This window comes from Ranitomeya imitator, chromosome 2, assembly GCF_032444005.1.
Source record: "Ranitomeya imitator isolate aRanImi1 chromosome 2, aRanImi1.pri, whole genome shotgun sequence".
Taxonomy (NCBI): domain Eukaryota; kingdom Metazoa; phylum Chordata; class Amphibia; order Anura; family Dendrobatidae; genus Ranitomeya; species Ranitomeya imitator.
In genome coordinates, this window is record NC_091283.1 from 769536209 (window position 1) to 769556133 (window position 19925).

Here is a 19925-nt window from a genome sequence, read left to right on the forward strand (position 1 = left end):
GTTAGGACCTTTGATATTGGGATCACCCATGGAACTCCCTGGGAAAGATTTTCCCGCAACGTCCACCAAATCAGAGAGTGATTGGTGCGAGGAGATAATGTTAACCGCCCTTCTAAATACTCTCCTAGGAGGATTTGCTCTGAAAGTAGCTGCCATTGGAGATCTCTTGAGTGTAGTTGGGCCCACTGGACCGCAGGAATGCACGAGGTCATAGAGCCTAACAGGGACATGCCCTGACGGAGAGTTATAGAGGGGAGAGATTGTACTCTTAACGCTAAACTCATTATCTTTTGTATCTTGCTCTCTGGGAGCCGGCATTCCATTTTCCTGGAGTCTAGAGTGAGACCTAGGTACTCCTGAACCTGAGAAGGCACCAGTCTGGATTTCTCTAGGTTTATTAGCCAGCCCAGGTCTTTTAGAGAGTGAATCACTAAATCTAGCTGATTCATACAATGTTGCGGGGAGGAGCCTATCACCAGAAAATCGTCCAGATATGGTACGATCAGGGTGTTTTCTTCCCTGAGGTGAGCCATTACCTCCGCGACCAGTTTTGTAAAGACCCTCGGGGCTATTGCTAGGCCAAATGGTAGGGCTGTGAACTGGAAGTGACTTAGGACTCCCTTGATGTGGATTGCCATTCTCAGGAATCTTTGGTGATCCTTGTGTATTGGGACGTGATAATACGCGTCCTTCAGGTCCAGGACCACCATGAAGCATTGAGGAAACAGCATTTTGATTGATGACTTTATTGTTTCCATCTTGAACGCCTGAACCTCTAGGTAATTGTTTAGGTTCCTCAAATTGATAATAGTCCTGAAGGAACCGTCTGGTTTCTTTCTCAGGAATAGAGGGGAATAGTACCCTTGCCCTCTTTCTTGAGGGGGAACTTCCAGGAGTACTCCTTTTTTTACTAACCCCACAATCTCTTTCTCCAGTGTTAACTGTTCTTCTGCCGAGGATCTCATAGGTGTTATCTTGAAAGAGGGACGAGGGTACCTCTTGAATGTTAATCTTAGTCCTGATTTTATGATACTTAAGATCCATTGACTGGAGGTGATCTTTTCCCAGGCTGGGAGAAAGAGGGATAATCTCCCTCCCACCTGGGGCGAACCTTCATTGTGGAGGTTTCTTGCTGTCATTGAGGTTTTTGTTAAAGATGAACCCTTTATTCTTCGTCTTCTTATCTTCCCACTTCCCCTGGCCTCTCCCTGGGTTCTTACGGAAAAACCTCTTGTTCCGAAAGGGCTTTCTATAAGAGGGGAGACCCAGAGAGGGGAAGGACTTTTTCTTGTCTCCTGCTTTTTCCAGGATGTCATCTAGAGTTGACCCGAACAGAAACTCTCCTTCACAAGGGATGGTGCACAATTTCGTTTTTGTCTGTAGGTCGCCCGGCCAATTCTTAAGCCAGAGAGCACGTCTAGCCGCATTAGCAAACACTGCTGCTCTGGCGGATAGCCTGATGGAGTCGGCCGAGGCGTCGGCTAGGAAAGCCGCGGCCCCTCTCATTACGGGTAGTGTGTTTAGAATTGAGTCCCGGGAAGTTTTCACCTTCAATTGACCTTCTAGTTGGTTTAGCCAGATCATCAGCGAGCGTGAAGTACATGCTGCTGCAACTGCTGGCTTCAGGCCTCCTCCTGCTGCCTCCCAGGACCCTTTGAGAAAGGCATCTGCCTTCTTGTCCATGGGGTCTTTTAGAACCCCCATGTCCTCAAACGGGAGGGCGAATTTCTTTGAGGCTTTAGCAATCGCTACATCTAATTTGGGGGCCTTTTCCCAAAAGGAGCATGATTCCTCCTCAAAGGGGTATTTCCTTTTTGGCGTCAAGAGAGTCTTCCTCATGGGCTTCTTCCATTCCTTCTTAATCAAGGCCGCGATTGCTTCGTTAAGCGGGAAAGCTCTTCTCTTTTTCTGTTCTAGGCCCCCAAACATGATGTCTTGTACTGTTTTTTTAGGATGGGAGTCTACCAACCCCATGGTACTTCTCACCGCCTTTATGAGGCCATCAGTATCCTCTAGAGGGAAACAATTATGTCCCCCAGAGGAAGAAGTAGATGATGCAGATGAATCAGAGGAGGGTGAAGACATTGAACTCTCACTATCACTTTCGGATTTTGAGACAGGAGATGGGGACCTGTGTTTGGACTTCCTCCTTTTTTTCCCACTTTTTAGTGACCTAAAGGTGTCCTCCACTTGCTCCTTAATTAGGGTTTTAAGATCTGTTGCAAACCCTGGAAGGTTTTCAGATACAGTCTGCTGAATGCAGGTATTGCATAGTCTCTTATCCCATGTAGGTGGAAGATCCTCTCTACAGATGGCGCAACTTTTGTGCTTAGTTTTAGCTACGCTTTTCCTCCCCTAAAAGAGACAAATAACACTCTTACTGTCTCTGACATTCACGAAGATCCACTTACCACCTCCAGGACCCATAAATACCGGTTGGGGGTTTTCTGCCTCTGGCTTTCTCCCCGACGCCGTACTGGACTCCTTACTGTGTTGAGACCTTTGGCGTTCCTTGCTGGTGTCCTGGTGTCCCTTCTGCTGTCGCCTTTTTTGCTGCTGCTGCTGCTGTGGCGATGTTGCAGGTGGAGGTGATTCGGGCAAAGGTGATGCCGGATTACTCATACTGCTGCTGTTTGCAGATGCTGCCTCGAGCTTGGCTGAGCTAGCGCTTTTATCTCTTGAGGCTCCTGCTTTTTACTGCAGAGCCACTGGGAGGAAGTAGATTCTCCTATTTGAATTCTCCCGCTGTCCGCACCTGCGCAGAAGCGAGCGCTGAACGCCGGCGCCTGCGCAGTAACTCCTACATGGTCCCTAACGGCCGCCTGCTAGCGCCTGCGCAAATCGTACCAAACTGACGGCCGGGCCACGCCGGCGCCTGCGCAGAGCGCACCAGGCGCCCGGCCGGCAGATCCGCCGGAACCTGTGCTAAGCGTCCGGCCGGAAACATACCGGCCGCTGCATGCGCCCCAGCACCCGGCCGGAACCCCGCCGGCGCCTGCGCAGAGCGCAACAGGCGCCCGGCCGGAAGTCCCGCCGGCGCCTGCGCAGAACGCACCCGGAAATACACCGGCGCCTGCATGGAACGCACAAGCACCCGGTCGGAAGCCTGCATATACCGGCGCACAAGCGCACCGCGAGACCACCTAGATCCCGGCGTGCTGGAGGCAGAAAGGCGCTGCTGACCGGCACCCCCAGTCCTATGCAGCCCTGTAGCGCTTTCTCTGCACGCCCGATGGCAGTGCAGCGTGCAGACTTATGCTAGTTTTTGGGAGGGTTGCGCTGCACCTCCCACAACCACAGAGGGACCCCCCTGGATGTTGTCGCTGCTGCATCTTACCTGGGGAGGTGACCGCGAATTCCTTGTCACCTCCCCCGCACACCCTGTCGGCTCACAGCTCCCAGCGGTGGCGCTTCGGGTCACCACCCTAGCCGAGGCAGAGGGACCCCAGCTGCCTGAATCGGACTGGTTGGCCCCGGAATTCCAACGATGACTGGTAAGTCCGTAGGTCTCCCATCAAGGACAGGAAACCAACTGATGCAGGAGAGTGGTACCGCCTTTTTATCCGTAGGTTTCCTGTCCTTGGTGGGCGGATCCCCTCTCTCCGTGGTGCCGTCATGGGCGATCAGAGAAATATCTTTATGCAGCATCTTATGGGATCTTAATGTTTGGGCAGCACTGTATGGGGCAAGTGTCTGTATGCGGCCATAATGTTTGTGCAGCACTATATGGGGCAAGTATCTTTATGGAGCATCTTATGGGGCAATAATCAACGTTGTGCAGCATTATATTGGGCAAATGTGTCTATGGAGCATCTTATGGGGCCATTATTAACCTTCATGCAGGATTATATGGGGCATATATTAATATGGAGCATCTTATGGGGCCATCATAAACTTTATGGAGCATTATATGGGGCTCCTGATTAAATATGGATATTCAAAAACACAACCTACTGATGTCTCAATTAATTTTACTTTTATTGGTATATCTTTTTACTTTTGACATTTACTGGTAGCTGCTGCATTTCCCACCCTAGGCTTATACTCGAGTCATTAAGTTTTACCAGTTTTTTGTGGAAAAATTAGGGGTGTGTGTGTATGTATGTATGTATGTATGTATGTATGTATGTATGTATGTATGTATGTATATATATATATATACACACACACACACATACATACACTAGATGGTGGCCCGATTCTAACGCATTGGGTATTCTAGAATATGTATGTTGTTTATTTATGAAGTTTTCAGAATAGTGCAATTTATACACAGTATAGCGAATTAGCGAAGCGTGGTTCAAATTCCCCACCAATTCGCGGGCGGACTGCAGCGGTCGCTGATTGGTCACGCCCGGCCGCGATCAATCAGTGAAGCCAAGGCCGGCTCCAGGTTTTTGAGGGCCCAGGGCGAAAGAGTCTCAGTGGCCCCCGCCCCGCCCCCCCCCCCCTCTTTAACACATACCACAATTCATCATGCACAGATAAAGCAGAGAAATATAGCACAGACCACGAAGTATATTGCCCAGCCACGTAGTATATTGCTCAGCCACGTAGTACATTGCCCAGCCACGTAGTATATTGCCCAGCCACGTAGTATATTGCCCAGCCACGTAGTATATTGCCCAGCCACGTAGTATATTGCCCAGCCACGTAGTATATTGCCCAGCCACATAGTATATAGCAGAGACGTAGTATATAACACTGCACATGCAGTATACAACCCAGTCCACGTAGTATAGAGCACAGCCATGTAGTATATTGCCCAGCCACGTAATATATACCACAGCCACGTAGTATATAGCACAGCCCATATAGTATATAGCACAGAGATGTAGTATATAACACAGCCCACGCAGTATCCAACAGAGCCCACGTAGTATATAGCAATATGGGCACCATATCCCTGTTTAAAAAAAAATAATAATTAAAATAAAAAATAGTTATATACTCGCCTTCCGTCGGCTCCTGGATCCAGCCCAGGCGTTTATCGATGCTCCTCGCGACGCTCCGGTCCCAAGAGTGCATTGCGGTCTCGCGAGATGATGACGTGCGGTCTTGCGAGACCGCTACATCATCATCTCGCGAGACTGCAATGTATGGACTGGTCACCGAAACGTCGTGAAAAGCGGGAAAGGCCTCGGCTGGATCCGGGGCCCACGGAAGGTAAGTATATAATGATTTTCTTTTTATTATTATTTTTAACATTAGATGTTTTTACTATTGATGCCGCATAGGCAGTATCAATAGTAAAAAGATGGTCACAGGGTTAATAGCAGCGTTAACAGAGTGCATTACACCGCGGCATAACGCGGTCCGTTAACGCTGCCATTAACCCTGTGTGAGCGCTGACTGGGGGGTGGGGCAGTATGGACTGCGGTCACTGACTGCGGGGAGTAAGGAGCGTCCATTTTGCCGCCGGACTGTATACATACATACGCACATAACCACACACGCCGGTGTTGCCTTTTAAGCTTTGGAACGAAAGCAGCGCCAACTAGGGATCTCGTGGACTTGTCAGAGGAGTAAAGCTGAGCTGCAGACAATGTACCTCCCTGACACGTGGTGAACAAGCGCAGGTAAAATTACATCCCGCATCATCAGACTCGGCAGCTCACAGATAAAGACCACAGCTTTCCACCAAGAAAAGCCAACGATGGAGGACTGCTACTACCGTACCACCAATTTGTGCACTCAAAGGCAATACTTTTAAACCAATGAATTACTTCTCTTCAAATGACAGACATTTCTAGTAATATTTTTTAGCAGAATAACCATTTAATGCAATTTTGTATCTGACAATGGCTAGTTACAGCATGTGCCATTATAAACTAACTAGAAATAATAAAATTTAAATTATAGCATACAAAATGTAATAAGGAAGCAAGAACTGATAACAAATCACAGATTATAACTATCATACTATAGTGCCTGGATAAGAGCCCCATCAAGTAGTAATGAGTGAGCCCCTACCCTTTATCCTTGGCGTGCACATCTGCTCCATGCAGAAGTAACAGCTGTACGATTTTGACACGATTGTAGCCAGCAGCTAAGTGAAGCGGGGTTGACTGTAGAAAAAAAAAAAATTTGTCTAATGCACGCATGCATGAAACATCCAGCGATTTGGCTGCAGATTCCCTGTGCAATAACAAGAGACATCAGTGATGCTGTATACACCATTACCTTTCTTCCATCACTGGCATGGGAGTTGACATTAAGGGGCGTCAGCAGAGCCATCATTTTCTCCTCATTTCCACTTCTACAAAAACAAAGAGTAAAGAAAACAATAGTCGGTACATCACAGACAACACTTCTAACAAAGATGCCAGGTGAAGTTATTGTGATCTTATTTCCCTGCGACCAGTTTCACACCAGTGTAATAAGGTCGCATTTTAGGTGGTGTATTCAGCGGCTCTAAAGACAGAACAATAAAACTTTATGAAGTGGTTCATTGGGGTCATTTGATCGGCTATTGGGCTTATCTTGGCTTGTCTGAAGCAGAGCTTGTAGCGGTGTCCGCAGGCGGCCATTCATATAGAGCCATTATGTAGTGGCTCCCCCTGTGGTTCAGAGAACAACCCTGTCTATTAGGCTGACTGTGCTAGGAGTGTATCTGGAAAGGGGTACACATTCTGAACAAATCATGCAGGATTAAATACCTAGAACTTTCCAACAGTTCGTCTTTCTTGTATTCCCCTAAAAAAAAGAAAAAAATATATTAAAAATTTGACCAAAAAAAGAAAGACATGATAAATGTTATAATCAATAAGCACTATACTACAGGACAGTGTATAGTAAAGGTAACCGGCCAGCAAGCTTTTACATATAGAAACAGTGGTTTGGCTTGTGTCCCCCAATTAAAATTAATGTTATTTTGTAGAGATGAGATGCATCAGCAGTGAGAAATCTAGTGTAGAAGCCATACACCGATCCGGCTGGGAGTGCACTGGGGCGTCACCAGATGAGGAAACCCAGTCCGACTTGTGTTTGGCTTCTAAACTACATTTCTCATGACTAGCACATAGAGTATCTAAACAAAAAAAGAAACACAGGCATTGTCTTATTGGGGAACAAGCATCAAGTATTCCCATATGTAAAAAATGGGCCAGTTCGTTACTTCTGACCAGAAATGCTGAGAGAGCGCACTGCCACTATGCATAGTGCACAGTGACAAGAATCTACTGAGCATCCGTCGGAATTGACAACCAAAGCATTTTCAGTAGAGCAGGGACTAGCTGAGTCCCTAAAAAAGGTCGCTGATGACACTTCGTTTCAGATAGGGGGCAGAAACTGTGGCAGTGACAGCAGCCTCTGTCCCACTAATGACATTTCATTTGAGTATCCTAGCATGCAGCGGGATTCTCAAAGTAGTGTAATCAAAACGGAAGTAGTCAAAAAGGAAAAAAATAAAGCAGTTAGTGTAGTGAGGGAAGAATAGGGACTTATTAAAATATATTAGAAAATAGATTAGATTATGGCATTAAATAGATAGGCATTTAGAATGAAAATGAATTTGTGTTTTGATCTACCCATACACAATACACCAACAATGGCTGAACTGTCTGATATCGCCCAATTCAACTGATAGCCTAATGTGTATTGGGGCCCCACAACATGATGTTGCGAGGAGTCAAGGATCTGTTATGTCTAGTGTTGAGCGATACCGTCCGATACTTGAAAGTATCGGTATCGGATAGTATCGGCCGATACCCGAAAAGTATCGGATATCGCCGATACCGATACCAATACAAGTCAATGGGACACCAAGTATCGGAATGCATCCTGATGGTTCCCAGGGTCTGAAGGAGAGGAAACTCTCCTTCAGGACCTGGGATCCATATTAATGTGTAAAATAAAGAATTAAAATAAAAAATATTGATATAATTACCTCTACGGAGGCCCCTGGACATCACCGCTGGTAACCGGCAGCCTTCTTTGCTTAAAATGAGCGCGTTTAGGACCGGAGAATGACGTCGCGGCTTCTGATTGGTCGTGTGCCGCTCATGTGACCGCCACACGACCAATCAGAAGCCGCAACGTCATTCTCAGGTCCTAAATTCCTAGAATGAGGAGTTTAGGACCTGAGAATGACGTCGCGGCTTCTGATTGGTCGCGTGGCGGTCACATGAGCGGCACGCGACCAATCAGAAGCCGTGACGTCATGGAAGTCCCTAAACGCGTGCATTTTAAGCACAGAAGGCTGCTGGTTACCAGCTGTGATGTCCAGGGGCCTCCGGAGAGGTGAGTATATCAATATTTTTTATTTTAATTCTTTATTTTACACATTAATATGGATCCGATACCGATTCCCGATACCACAAAAGTATCGGAACTCGGTATCGGAATTCCGATACCGCAAGTATCGGCCGATACCCGATACTTGCGGTATCGGAATGCTCAACACTAGTTATGTCCAGTTTCAGACTGCAGATCATTTTGTTCTGGTAGCAGCTCTCCTAGAAATCACAGGAACGCTCAGGTGTGTTGGACAAGAAAGCTTCTGGCCAAAGCAAATGTTCAGCTGACAGCTAGCTGAAGTATAGGGGGCCTTACAATACAAATGGTGCAGGAACAGATAGCGGTGGCACCGTAGGGGTAAAAAACAGCTGGCAAGCTGCCTTTAAGCACTCTAAATAGATTACAAATGAGCCCTGACTTGCAAGACCGAAGCTCAGCAGACAAAATCTGCAAATTAAGACACTTAAGTCACTTAAAACCATTACCTGTCAGCACTGCTTTAGCCGATGGGTCCGATAAATCCAAAGCTGTCCGGCTGTCTGTATTGCGGATAGTTGGATCTGCTCCATGCTGAAGTAGCACTATGAAAAGAAAAACAAAATATGTATAATGAGCTTGCTGAATGGTTGGATAGCATATTAAAGGGCCTCTGTCACCCCCTCCAGCCGTTATAAACTAAAAGAGCCACCTTGTGCAGCAGTAATGCTGCATTCTAATAATGTGGCTCTTTTAGTTTTTGGTGCATTTATTCCCAAAATAAAGCGCTATATAACTTCTCAAAAATACCTGTCTTTAGACAGGGAGGCAGGTCTTAACACCCCTGCTTGAAACACCACACTGCCGTCACTCAAATCTTCAGGGGCACCGCCCCCTCCACGCTGTTTTCCCATGAAATCCGGCGCCTGCGCTGTGTAGTACTGGCGGGTGCAGGCGCAGTCTGTAAGACTGGATGAGACGTCAGACGGCCAGAGCTCACTGCGCCTGCACCAGCCAGTACTAAACAGAGCAGGCGCTGGATTTCATGGGAAAACAGCGCGGAGGGGGCAGCGCCCCTGAATATTTGAGTGACAGCAGTGTGGCGTTTCCAGCAAGGGGGTTAAGACCTGCCTCCTTCTCTAAAGACAGGTATTTTGGAGAAGTTATAAAACGCTTTATTTTGGGAATAAATGCACCAAAAACTAAAAGAGCCAACTTGTTAGAATGCAGCATTACTGCTGCACAAGGTGGCTCTTTTAGTTTATAACGGCTGGAGGGGGTGACAGTGGCCCTTTAAATCACAGAATCTTATATATTTTATTTGTGGATAATTACAACTGCTATTCCAGTTATATGGAAATTCTGCCCAAGTTTATACTAATGCAAACTTGTCTTTATTCAGACTATAATATAACATCCGGGTATTCACCCTTTACTCTGCCGTTCTAGAGCTTGACATACCTATGCAGACATCTATTTTGCCTTTAATGGCGGCCTCATGGAGAGGGGTATAATTCCAATTGTCACGGGCATTTGGATCAGCGCCATGTCTCAACAGGAGATTGACAACTTCAGCATGACCAAAGGAGCAGGCATTGTGGAGAGGAATAAGACCACCGTCGTCGCGAGCGTGGACATTGGCGCCACTCTGCAGTAAATACTCCACAACATCCTTGCGTCCAAATCCTTGAAGACAAGAAAAGAAAAAAAAAAGGCACTTAATATTTTGCTATTTTTTAAATATGAAATGTGGTTAAAAGATGACATTTTAATTAAGTCATATTACTTTAGAAACACATGGCTTTCTCAACCTTGCAGGGACACAAAACTACAGAAGGTCCCACTACCAGAAGCCCCCACTGTGCAGCACCCATCGCATTTATCCAGAGGGGAAAGCACGGATCTCTAGGACCAGAACACAGGTTGTATCTGAGGTTTACACAACCACTACGCCCCAATACAGAGACTAGCACTTCTACCAAACAAGTGCCACAAAACTCTCTAACTTATCATTGTATACAATAACATTAATGCTTCCAGTAACCGGGGATTACGGTCCTATGCCAACCATTAAACTGCCCCAGGCCATCAGTCCTCTCCCAAACTTTACATTGGCACTGGCATCACACTGTTAAAACCAAACCCAGATTTGTTTGCCAGAGAGTGAAGAGAGTGATCAGCAATGACATACTATACGCCACTTCAGCCGGCACTCGACATTTGTGCCCGGTGATCTCAGGGCTTCTGTCAACACTGCTTGCAATGCGTCTAAGCAGTGAGGGTGCCCATCTAGCTCAATGAGAGAGCCAATATCAATGTGTGCTAAGTTAACGCCTTCACGCAATTGTCGATGGATTTATGGCATTGGCGCTATGTTGTTAGTGCCAAATGAAGAAAAGGTATGGTGCAGAGAAAGTGCATGAAATAAGTCTGCTCCATCTGTAAGTGGGTGATGGCTGTACAGCACAGATGTCACTATGCTTCAACAGCTGGGACCAGAGAATTCGGATTCTGGGTGTGGGTATACACACACAATTGGCCCCATCGTGAGGAAACGAGCGCCTGTACTTTGTCAGGACAGACTGACTGTTCAAACCAAGTCCCGTTAACCCCGTAGACTTACGTCATACGTCTTGACTTGGATGCCGGCTTGCAAGCCGAGCCCACATCTTTCCCGACTGATGATGGCTAATTTAATCTCTGTCTTTAACAGCCAAGGGTGGAGTAGAGCTCTGCCCGAGGCTGTTAACCTGTTAAATGCCACTGTCAATCTCTGATAGCAGCATTTAACATGCTGGCGATAGCGGGGCGCCAAAGGGTTGCCACGACAGCCAGGGGTCTGCTGAAGACCTCCATGCTTGTCATGTAAATTCTACTGTGAAAGCTACCTGGTTGGTAAATGGGTTTTAGGACATGTTCACACAGTGCGTTTTTTACTGCGGAACCGCAGCGGTTTTGCCGCTGCGGTTCCGCAGCTGTTTTCCATGCAGGGTACATAACAATGTAACCCTATGGAAAACAGTCACTGCTGTGCACATGATCCGGAATTTCGTTTAAAAAGCCGCGCAGAATAGCTGCGGCAAAAAAGAAGGAGCATGTCACTTCTTTTTCCTGAACCGCAGCGGTTCTGCACCCATAGACCTCCATTGTGAGGTCAAAACCGCAGTAAAACCCGCAGATCAAAAATATATCTGCGGGTTTTACTGCGATTTGATGTGCAGAACCGCTGCAGCAGGAAGTGCGGGGGAGCGGGCGGAAGTGCGTGGGCGGAGTGTGGCTGCCCCCCCGTGCTCCGATCCCGCCCCCCGATGCCCCCCCAGTGCCCTAATCTCCCCCCCTTATACTTACCCGGTGTCCCGGTGTCCGTCCGGCCGTCTTCTCCCTGGGCGCCGCCATCTTGCAAAATGGCGGGCGCATGCGCAGTGCGCCCGCCGAATCTGCCGGCCGGCAGATTCGCTCCAAAGTGCATTTTGATCACTGAGATATAACCTATCTCAGTGATCAAAATAAAAAAAATAGTAAATGACACCCCCCCCACTTTGTCACCCCCATTGGTAGGGACAATAAAAAAATTAAGAATTTTTTTTTTTTTTTTCACTAAGGTTAGAATAGGGGTAGGGGTAGGGTTAGGGTTAGGGGGTAGGGGTAGGGTTAGGGTTAGAAAACTGCATAAAAAAAAAGGATCAAAAAACGCATCAAAAAAGGACAAAAAAGGACCAAAAAAAGGACCTGCGTTTTCTGCCAAGAGCTGCAGTTTTTTAAAAAAACAGTCCTGAAAAAAAAAAGGATGGAAATCCTGAACGTGTGAACATACCCTTATACGCCGCAGCAATGAATATAAAAAAAAAAAAAAAAAAAAAAAAAAGACAGCAAGAGGCAATCAAAACATCTGTATGTACCCCAACAAGGTATCAATACATGTCAGCTAATTGTGCAACAACAAAAAAAGCTCTCACACAGCCCCATATCCCAAAAATTGAAAATGTTACAGGTCTCAGAAAATGGCGGCAAACGATTTTTTTTTTTTTTTAACAAATGTTGACATTTTTTATCACCACTTAAGAAAAACAAAAAAATATATATACATGTTTGATATCCGCACACTCGTACTGACCTATAGAATCATATTGCCAGGCATTTTCAGTGTAGTGAACATGATAAATTAAAAAAAACAAAAACAATAATGCACTTTTTTAAAAATTTTTTAGCACACTTGGAATTTTTTGCCCACTTTACTGAGCATCACTTGATAAAATGAATGGTGTCATTCCAAAGTACAACTTGTCCAGCAAAAAACTAGTCCCATAAGGTTGTGTGGATGAAAAAGTAACAAAGACAAACACAAAAGATGGACATTGGCCACGGGGTGAAGGGGTTAAAGTCACAATGGAGAGCAATCAAAACTATTGCATGTCTTGCAAGAAAGTCCTCACATAGTTTACGTTAAAAGCTATAAAAATTTTGCAAACACCATAATCACACTGACCCAAAAAATAAAATAGTATTTTACAAACGCAATTTCAAAATAGTTTTTTTGTCTTTATCTGTCGTCTTCCATTAGAAAAATACACTGTAGCCCAAAAGGGAGACATATAAAACAAAGCTTCTCCCTTGTATGGCCATTTATCGCAGATTATAGACATTTGCTGCCTCGTGCTGTGGTGATGCACTAGAGGAGCTCTTAGTGACATGTACATCAGGGGTCCCCAATTTCAGTCCTCAAGGCCCACCAACAGGTCATGTTTTCAGGATTTCCTTTGCATTGCACAGGTGATGCAATTATTACCTGGGCAAGACTAAGGAAATCCTGAAAACATGACATGTTGGTGGGCCTTGAGGACTGGAGTTGGGGACCCCTGATGTACATTGCTCACTTCAGGTCCAGAATCACTGAGAAAGCTAAAGACCTCATTCTCCATCACCGCTTCCATGTATAAAGGGACACAATGTCCTATAATGGAACACAATCTTGTATACTGTAATCAAGTACTAAATAGGTAACTTGATACAGAACAGCGTAAAAGGAGAATTCATGAGGGAATATATATTAAAAAAAAAAAAAAATAGAAAAATCAATGACAAACCAAAAACTGAAATGATCTTTTGTACAAAGAAAAAAAAAAATCATGGCTATTGACTTTAGTGGCCTGAATAAATGAACACAGACCTACACTGACGTGACTAAAGGTACCTTCACACTAAACGATATCGCTAGCGATCCGTGACGTTGCAGCGTCCTGGCTAGCGATATCGTTCAGTTTGACACGCAGCAGCGATCAGGATCCTGCTATGATGTCGTTGGTCGGGGCTAGAAGGCCAGAACTTTATTTGGTCGCTGGCTCTCCCGCTGACATCGCTGAATCGGCGTGTGTGACACGATGTTTTTGATCGTTGAGGTCCCGCTGGGTAGCACACATCACTGTGTTTGACACCTTACCAACGACCTCGTTGACGACTCAGACACCGACACATAGGCGTGCATTTGCGTTGCCTTTTCCGCACCTCTCCGCTCCGATTGGTGGTCACTACTGCGTTCTGATTGGCGGTCATGCCTTCAACAGAAGGCGACATAGTAGCGCTTCCATCCTTTGTACCTGACCGCGTGGTGGTTTGCAGATCGTTGTAGAGTTCTCCGGCCTGCGACTCCTCTTCGATTTATCTATTCTTCAACGGTTCTTCTGACACCTATATTTTGTGCACGGTAGGTATCGTTTGGGGTCTCAAATGCGTTTTCATTTTTCCTTAATTTATTTGGCAAGGCCGCCACCAATCAGAACGCAGTAGCGACCACCAATCGGAACTGAATGGGCGCGGAAAAGGCAACGCAAATGCACACCTGTGTGATCATAAGCACACAAGAGACAGAAGCCACCAAAAATGTCCGCACACCACCAAGATAATATGTAAAAATACAAAAGCTTTATTGGAAACATAATTTAAAAACATTTAAAATCGTGTACAACACCCTCCGTACATACATAGTTCCTGTTTCCATACATAGTTATAGTTGTGCCCACTGCGTGCAGCAAAGAACCATACAATAATGGAACGCATACACCACCGTGCATGAATCCTAAGTACAATATCAATATAATATAAAAGACACCATGTCATATACTAACATATTGTGCACAATACAAAATAATGAAAACCTGGTAGCAAAAGCCGCCCCTACATAATGCATAGCCCCCGCACAATATCCCTATAGATCCAGGGAGTGCGTAATGGAATAATATCCTAGACACAAAAGCAAGTGTGTCCACAATGAACCAACATACCCAGTAAGATCGTGAGCCAAGGATATACAAGGACCCAAGGGTATGCACTAAAGAGGCACCAAGAGGCAGCGGCTCAGCTGTGAGGCTGGGCTACCGCAGGGCAGTGATGACCGGAGGGAAAGCCCAACGCGTGTCGCTGTACAAAGACAGCTTCGTCAGGGGAAGCGCTCACACAGGACGTCCCTCATCAAGGTCTGAATCGTCATAATAGCTGCCATGTGACAGGGTCACGACATCGTTGTGCAGGTCGCTACAGGTCGCCGCATCGCTGCTGCGTCGTTGGGAAGATCGCACTGTTTGACATCTCACCAGCGACCACATAGCGACGCAGCAACGATCCCTGACAGGTCGTATCGTTGTCGGGATCGCTTTAGCGTCGCTAAGTGTGACGGGGCCCTTACAGAAGATAACATGTCACCTGATGTGACAACTAGGAGGGGAAAAAGCACTGCCCGTGACTGGGGCAAACGGGGCACCAGGTACTGGAAGATTAGGGAGCGAGTCACAGTACCAATTCATGGTGCAAAACAGGGTCATTTTACACCTTACTGATCAAAATATCATTTTAGGGAAACAAAGACAAAAAAGAAAAGCAGCATCTGGCCTCTTTGACAGATGGTGACTTCAGGACAAAATTAAACCATTAGGCATGCATATATTAACGGCACATTTATTTTATTTACATATCTAGCACCGTTAATTCCTGTGAGCTGCACAGACATTATCATTGCTGTCCCAAATGGGGCTCACAATCTAAATTCCCAATTATTATGTCTTTGAAGTGAGGAAGGAAACTGCAGTACCTGGAGGAAAAATACACAAACTCCTTGCAGATGTTGTACTTGGGGGATTTGAACCCAGGACTTCAAAGTAACAGTGCCAACCCACTGAGCCCCAGTCTCAGGAACCATGTCACCAGCAGTCAAACTCCCAGCAATCCGTACCTTATCCAATGTGAAGATTATTAATTTAAGAAAACGTCTTTCAAAAACCAGACCCATCTCTTCCCGCAATACACCTTTTGGACCTAGTAAGTAATGGGATGACTTCTCCTTAAGTGGTTTGCATGAACCCAGTATGTTGTGGCCGACATCTACCTAACTAATGGAGCCAGCAACAAAACCTAGTAAATCATACAGATTAGGACAAAAAAGTGGGTCACATCACACAATTACTCAAACTTCCGGTACACTTCTAAAGTCAAACCTCATGAACAAGCCATGTTTCAGTTTGCCCTCTGGGAAGGGAACTTAATGGGCGCAAAACATCTGCATACAGAGAAGGGTATTTTATGCACATTTACTGAAGCTGGGTCAGACTAGCTCTGATAGCAGATGGTACAAGTTTCACCACATTTACTTGCAGCATATTCCTAATGGGGACTCATTAAGGCTATGTGCACAAGTTTTGGATTTACTGCGGATCCGCAGCGGTTTTTTCTGTGCAAGAAACGCTGCAGATCCGCAAGTGATTTACAGTACAATGTAAATCAATGGAAAAAAAATGCTGTGCTAATGGTGCGGAAAATTCCGCATGGAAAACGCTGCGGATTAAAAGAAGGAGAATGTCATTTATTTGTGCGGATCTGCAGCATTTTTGTATCCATTCCATTATAGAAATCCGCAGGGGTAAAAACGCATGAAATCCACACAAAATCTGAATAAAAAAAACGCACCAAATCCGCACCTGCGTTTTCTGCCAAGAGATGCAGAATCAGCACAAAACATTCCAGAGGCAAATCTGCAACATGTGCACATAGCATAAATCCCACTGTCAGCCTTCTTTATAGCAATTCGTACACACCAATCATGTTCAAGATCACCGCTTAGGCCATTAAAAACACCCCAAAAAGTCTGAAATGGTTAAAAACCACAAAGGCTGGTTATACAGGGGTGATGCCTTGCGATGAGTATAGGGAAACGACTACATGCCATGAAGCTGAGAGATCCACATCCAAGTCTAATCAATCATCCTTAGGGTAAGTTCACACAGGACGTTTTTGCTGCGTATTTTTGCTGCTTTTTTTATGCTAATTTTCAGCTGCTTTTTACAGTACCAGCAAAGCCTATGAGATTTCAGAAATCTCATGCACACACATTGGGTTTTTGTTTGATCAGTATTTTGTGCTTTGCTGCGTTTTTTTGACAGAGCATGTCACTTCTTTCAGCGTTTTTGCTGCGTTTTTTTTCACCCATTGACTTGAATGGGTGTTGAAAAAAATGCAGCAAAAATGCAGGTATCATTATTTGCTGCTGAAAATCTAAGGACATTAGCCTGGACAAAGAAAAAAAACGCACCAAAAAAAACGCACCTAAACCTGCGTTTTTGACGCAGCTTCGTTCCTGCCAAAATGATCAGGTTTTGCTGCAGAAAAATAATACAAGCAAAAACGTCCTGTGTGAACTTACCCTTAGAATCACCAAAGTCTTCACGGAAAATTTTATGGAAGCATTTACCTTCATTGTAAAATGACGCCTTCTTCAGTAAAGTATCTCAAAACTAAAGGTGGAGGACACAGCAACCTCCCAGCGGTAAGACCCATTTATACAGACAGATTGACTAAACAACGCTCACTCCCGATAACTTCCCCTCGTAAACACGTTGGCTCCAGCACTCACTAGGGGCGCCTTTCAGGCCCTGTGGATCAGTCCGATGAATTAGAGATGAATTGCCCAATGCACATCACTTACAGTAGGCAATGGCTGAGTGCACAACTATTAGCTATCACTTGCTTTATTGCCGTAACCATTTTTGTCTTTAAGATTTAACTTTCCTTGGTCATTAATAACTACATTTACAGTAGGATTATTGAGCAATCCACCATCTGCAATCAATCTCTAATTGCCTGCAGTTTATACCTAAGGGTACTGTCACACAGTGGCACTTTGATCGCTAGGACGACACGATCCGTGACGTTCCAGCGATATCCTTACGATCTCGCTGTGTCTGACGCTACTGCGATCAGGGACCCCGCTGAGAATCGTACGTCGTAGCAAATCGTTTGAAACTTTCTTTCGTCGCTGGATCTCCCGCTGACATCGCTGAATCGGCGTGTGCGACGCCGATTCAGCGATGTCTTCACTGGTAACCAGGGTAAACATCGGGTTACTAAGCGCAGGGCCGCGCTTAGTAACCCGATGTTTACTCTGGTTACCAGCGTAAAAGTTAAAAAAAACAAACACTACATACTTAGCTTCCATGTCTGTCCTCCGGCTCTGTGCTTCTCTGCACTGGCTGTGAGCGCCGGCCAACCGGAAAGCACAACGGTGACGTCACCGCTCTGCTTTACGGCTGACCGGCGCTGACAGTGCAGAGGAAAGCACAGCGCCGGAGGACAGACACGGAAGGTAAGTATGTAGTGTTTGTTTTTTTACGTTTACGTGGTAACCAGGGTAAACATCGGGTTACTAAGCGCGGCCCTGCGCTTAGTAACCCGATGTTTACCCTGGTTACCAGGGGACTTCGGGATCGTTGGTCGCTGGAGAGCTGTCTGTGTGACAGCTCTCCAGCGACCACACAGCGACGCTGCAGCGATCCGTATCACTGCAGCGTCGTTTCAGTGTGACGGTACCCTAAGGCTCCAACCACAGTAATATATTATGGAGACCATAGGTTTCCATCCATTTCCCAAAAAAGAAAATGTCTTATTTTTTTTCTGCAAATATGATGGAATCTGCAACTGAGCCCCCAAGGCAGCTGTGAGCTCCCTGAAGGGTCTCTTTACATGTCAGATTTAACTCACATTTTCACATCAAAATGATGCATGTGAATGGTGGTCAAACTCAAATGCAGCCAAGATATCAAGAAATGGTTAAATAGTATGTGCACAGGTGAAGTATTCCAAGCAGAAATGTATCCACCAATTCTGCATCTCTTGGCAGGAAAAACGCACGTTTTTTGGAGCAGCTTTTCCCCACTCATTAGAAAGGGTGGAATCTAGATCAAAAACACTGAAAGAATTGACATGCCACAGGTTTAAATCTGCACCAAACCTAAAAGTCAGAAATAAGCAACGTGTGCTGCCATCAAGAAACCAGGTTTCAGGTTGTGTGACAAATCCATGCAAAAAAAAGCCACAAATCTGTAACGTGTGCACAGGCCCTAATAGAAGGTGCTTAAAGGGCCACGGTCACCCCCTCCAGCCGTTATAAACTAAGGCTACTTTCACACTAGCGTCGGAATCTCCCCGTTGCAATGCGTCGGGCAGAGATTCCGACGCTAGCGTTTAACGCACTGCACAACGGAGGCAGCGGATGCATTTCTCCGGCGCATCCGCTGCCCCATTGTGAGGTGCGGGGAGGTGGGGGCAGAGTTCCGCTGCGCATGCGCGGTCGGAAAAAGCGGTCCGTCAGGAGCAAAAAACGTTACATGTAGCGTTTTTTGAAACTTATCAGCCCCTGAATATTTGAGTGACGGCAGTGTGGCGTTTCAAGCAGGGGGGTGAGGACCTGCCTCCCTGGACAAAGACAGGTATTTTTGAGAAGTAATAAAACGCTTTATTTTGGGAATACATGCACCAAAAACTAAAAGAGCCACCTTGTTAGAATGCAGCATTACTGCTGCACAAGGTGGCTCTTCTAGTTTATAACGGCTGGAGGGGGTGACAGTGGCCCTTTAAAAAGAAAATTTTGACCATTCCCCAAATATCAATGTACCGTAATTTCAAATGGACTGAATGTCTACAAATGAGTCTGGTCTACACTGTGTTTACAGCTATCTGATAACACTATGATGCATAGTTCATATATACAAAGCCAGAAAAGAACGAATCTGATCTTGATGGAAATACATCTGTTTTCAACCCTACTATGAAAGAAAAGATTTTAGGACTGGTATTAGAACAGCAATGTCAGCCCCTCTCCTCCCACTCAACATAATCTGCAGCACTTTAGGCTACTTTCACACATCAGTTTTTTGCAGTCAGGCTCAATCCAATGAATTAAAAAAAAAAAAACGGACCGGTCGCAAATTGTGAAAAACTGATGAGACGGATCCGTTTTTGCGCCGGATAAGACTAGCTGATCCGGAGAAATCAGAATGAAAAATGCATGCTCAGTTTGACGGATCCAGCGCCATAGGGTTCTATTATAGTAGACGACGACGGATCCGTCGCTGTCAGTTATTTTGATGGACACAGAAAACATTACTATGTCCGTTTTCTCCGGCCGCCGGAGAAACCATTTTCGACGGATCCAACGACGGATGAAACGTGAGCCCATCTGTCGCTAATACAAGTGTATGAGAAAAATGGATCCAGCGGCAACTTTTGCCGGATCCGTTTTTTTCAAAATTCGCCAGATTGTGCCTGACGGCAAAAAACTGATGTGTGAAAGTAGCCTTAGTAATCAGTTTACTTAAACATAATTTCCCCAAAGATAGACAACAGTTTCAATGGATCCAACAATTCCTGACAATCCTCATTGACTTCTCCGT

General features: G+C 45.6%; 2 protein-coding genes across 4 annotated transcripts in view; both read right to left on the reverse strand.

Moving 5' to 3' along the window:
* Positions 1-2731, reverse strand: part of LOC138665718 (lamina-associated polypeptide 2, isoforms alpha/zeta-like) — a 4877-nt gene extending 2146 nt beyond the window's left edge. Inside the window, exons 1-2 of one of the 2 annotated variants that reach the window (XM_069753459.1) lie at positions 2434-2731; positions 1-2355 (exon numbers count right to left, since the gene is read on the reverse strand). The exon at positions 1-2355 is cut by the window's left edge and continues 2146 nt beyond it. In XM_069753459.1, coding sequence (XP_069609560.1) covers positions 1-1044 — 1044 coding nt within the window. In that variant the 5' untranslated portion in view covers positions 1045-2355; positions 2434-2731. The remainder of the gene's footprint in view (positions 2356-2433) is intronic. The other variant, XM_069753460.1, reaches the window with a different exon arrangement.
* TNKS2 (tankyrase 2) overlaps positions 1-19925 on the reverse strand; it is a 98682-nt gene that overhangs the window by 76642 nt on the left and 2115 nt on the right. For both annotated transcript variants that reach the window (XM_069753462.1, XM_069753463.1), the window contains exons 2-6: positions 9676-9900; positions 8724-8819; positions 6660-6696; positions 6184-6259; positions 5974-6068 (exon numbers count right to left, since the gene is read on the reverse strand). In XM_069753462.1, coding sequence (XP_069609563.1) covers positions 5974-6068; positions 6184-6259; positions 6660-6696; positions 8724-8819; positions 9676-9900 — 529 coding nt within the window. The remainder of the gene's footprint in view (positions 1-5973; positions 6069-6183; positions 6260-6659; positions 6697-8723; positions 8820-9675; positions 9901-19925) is intronic.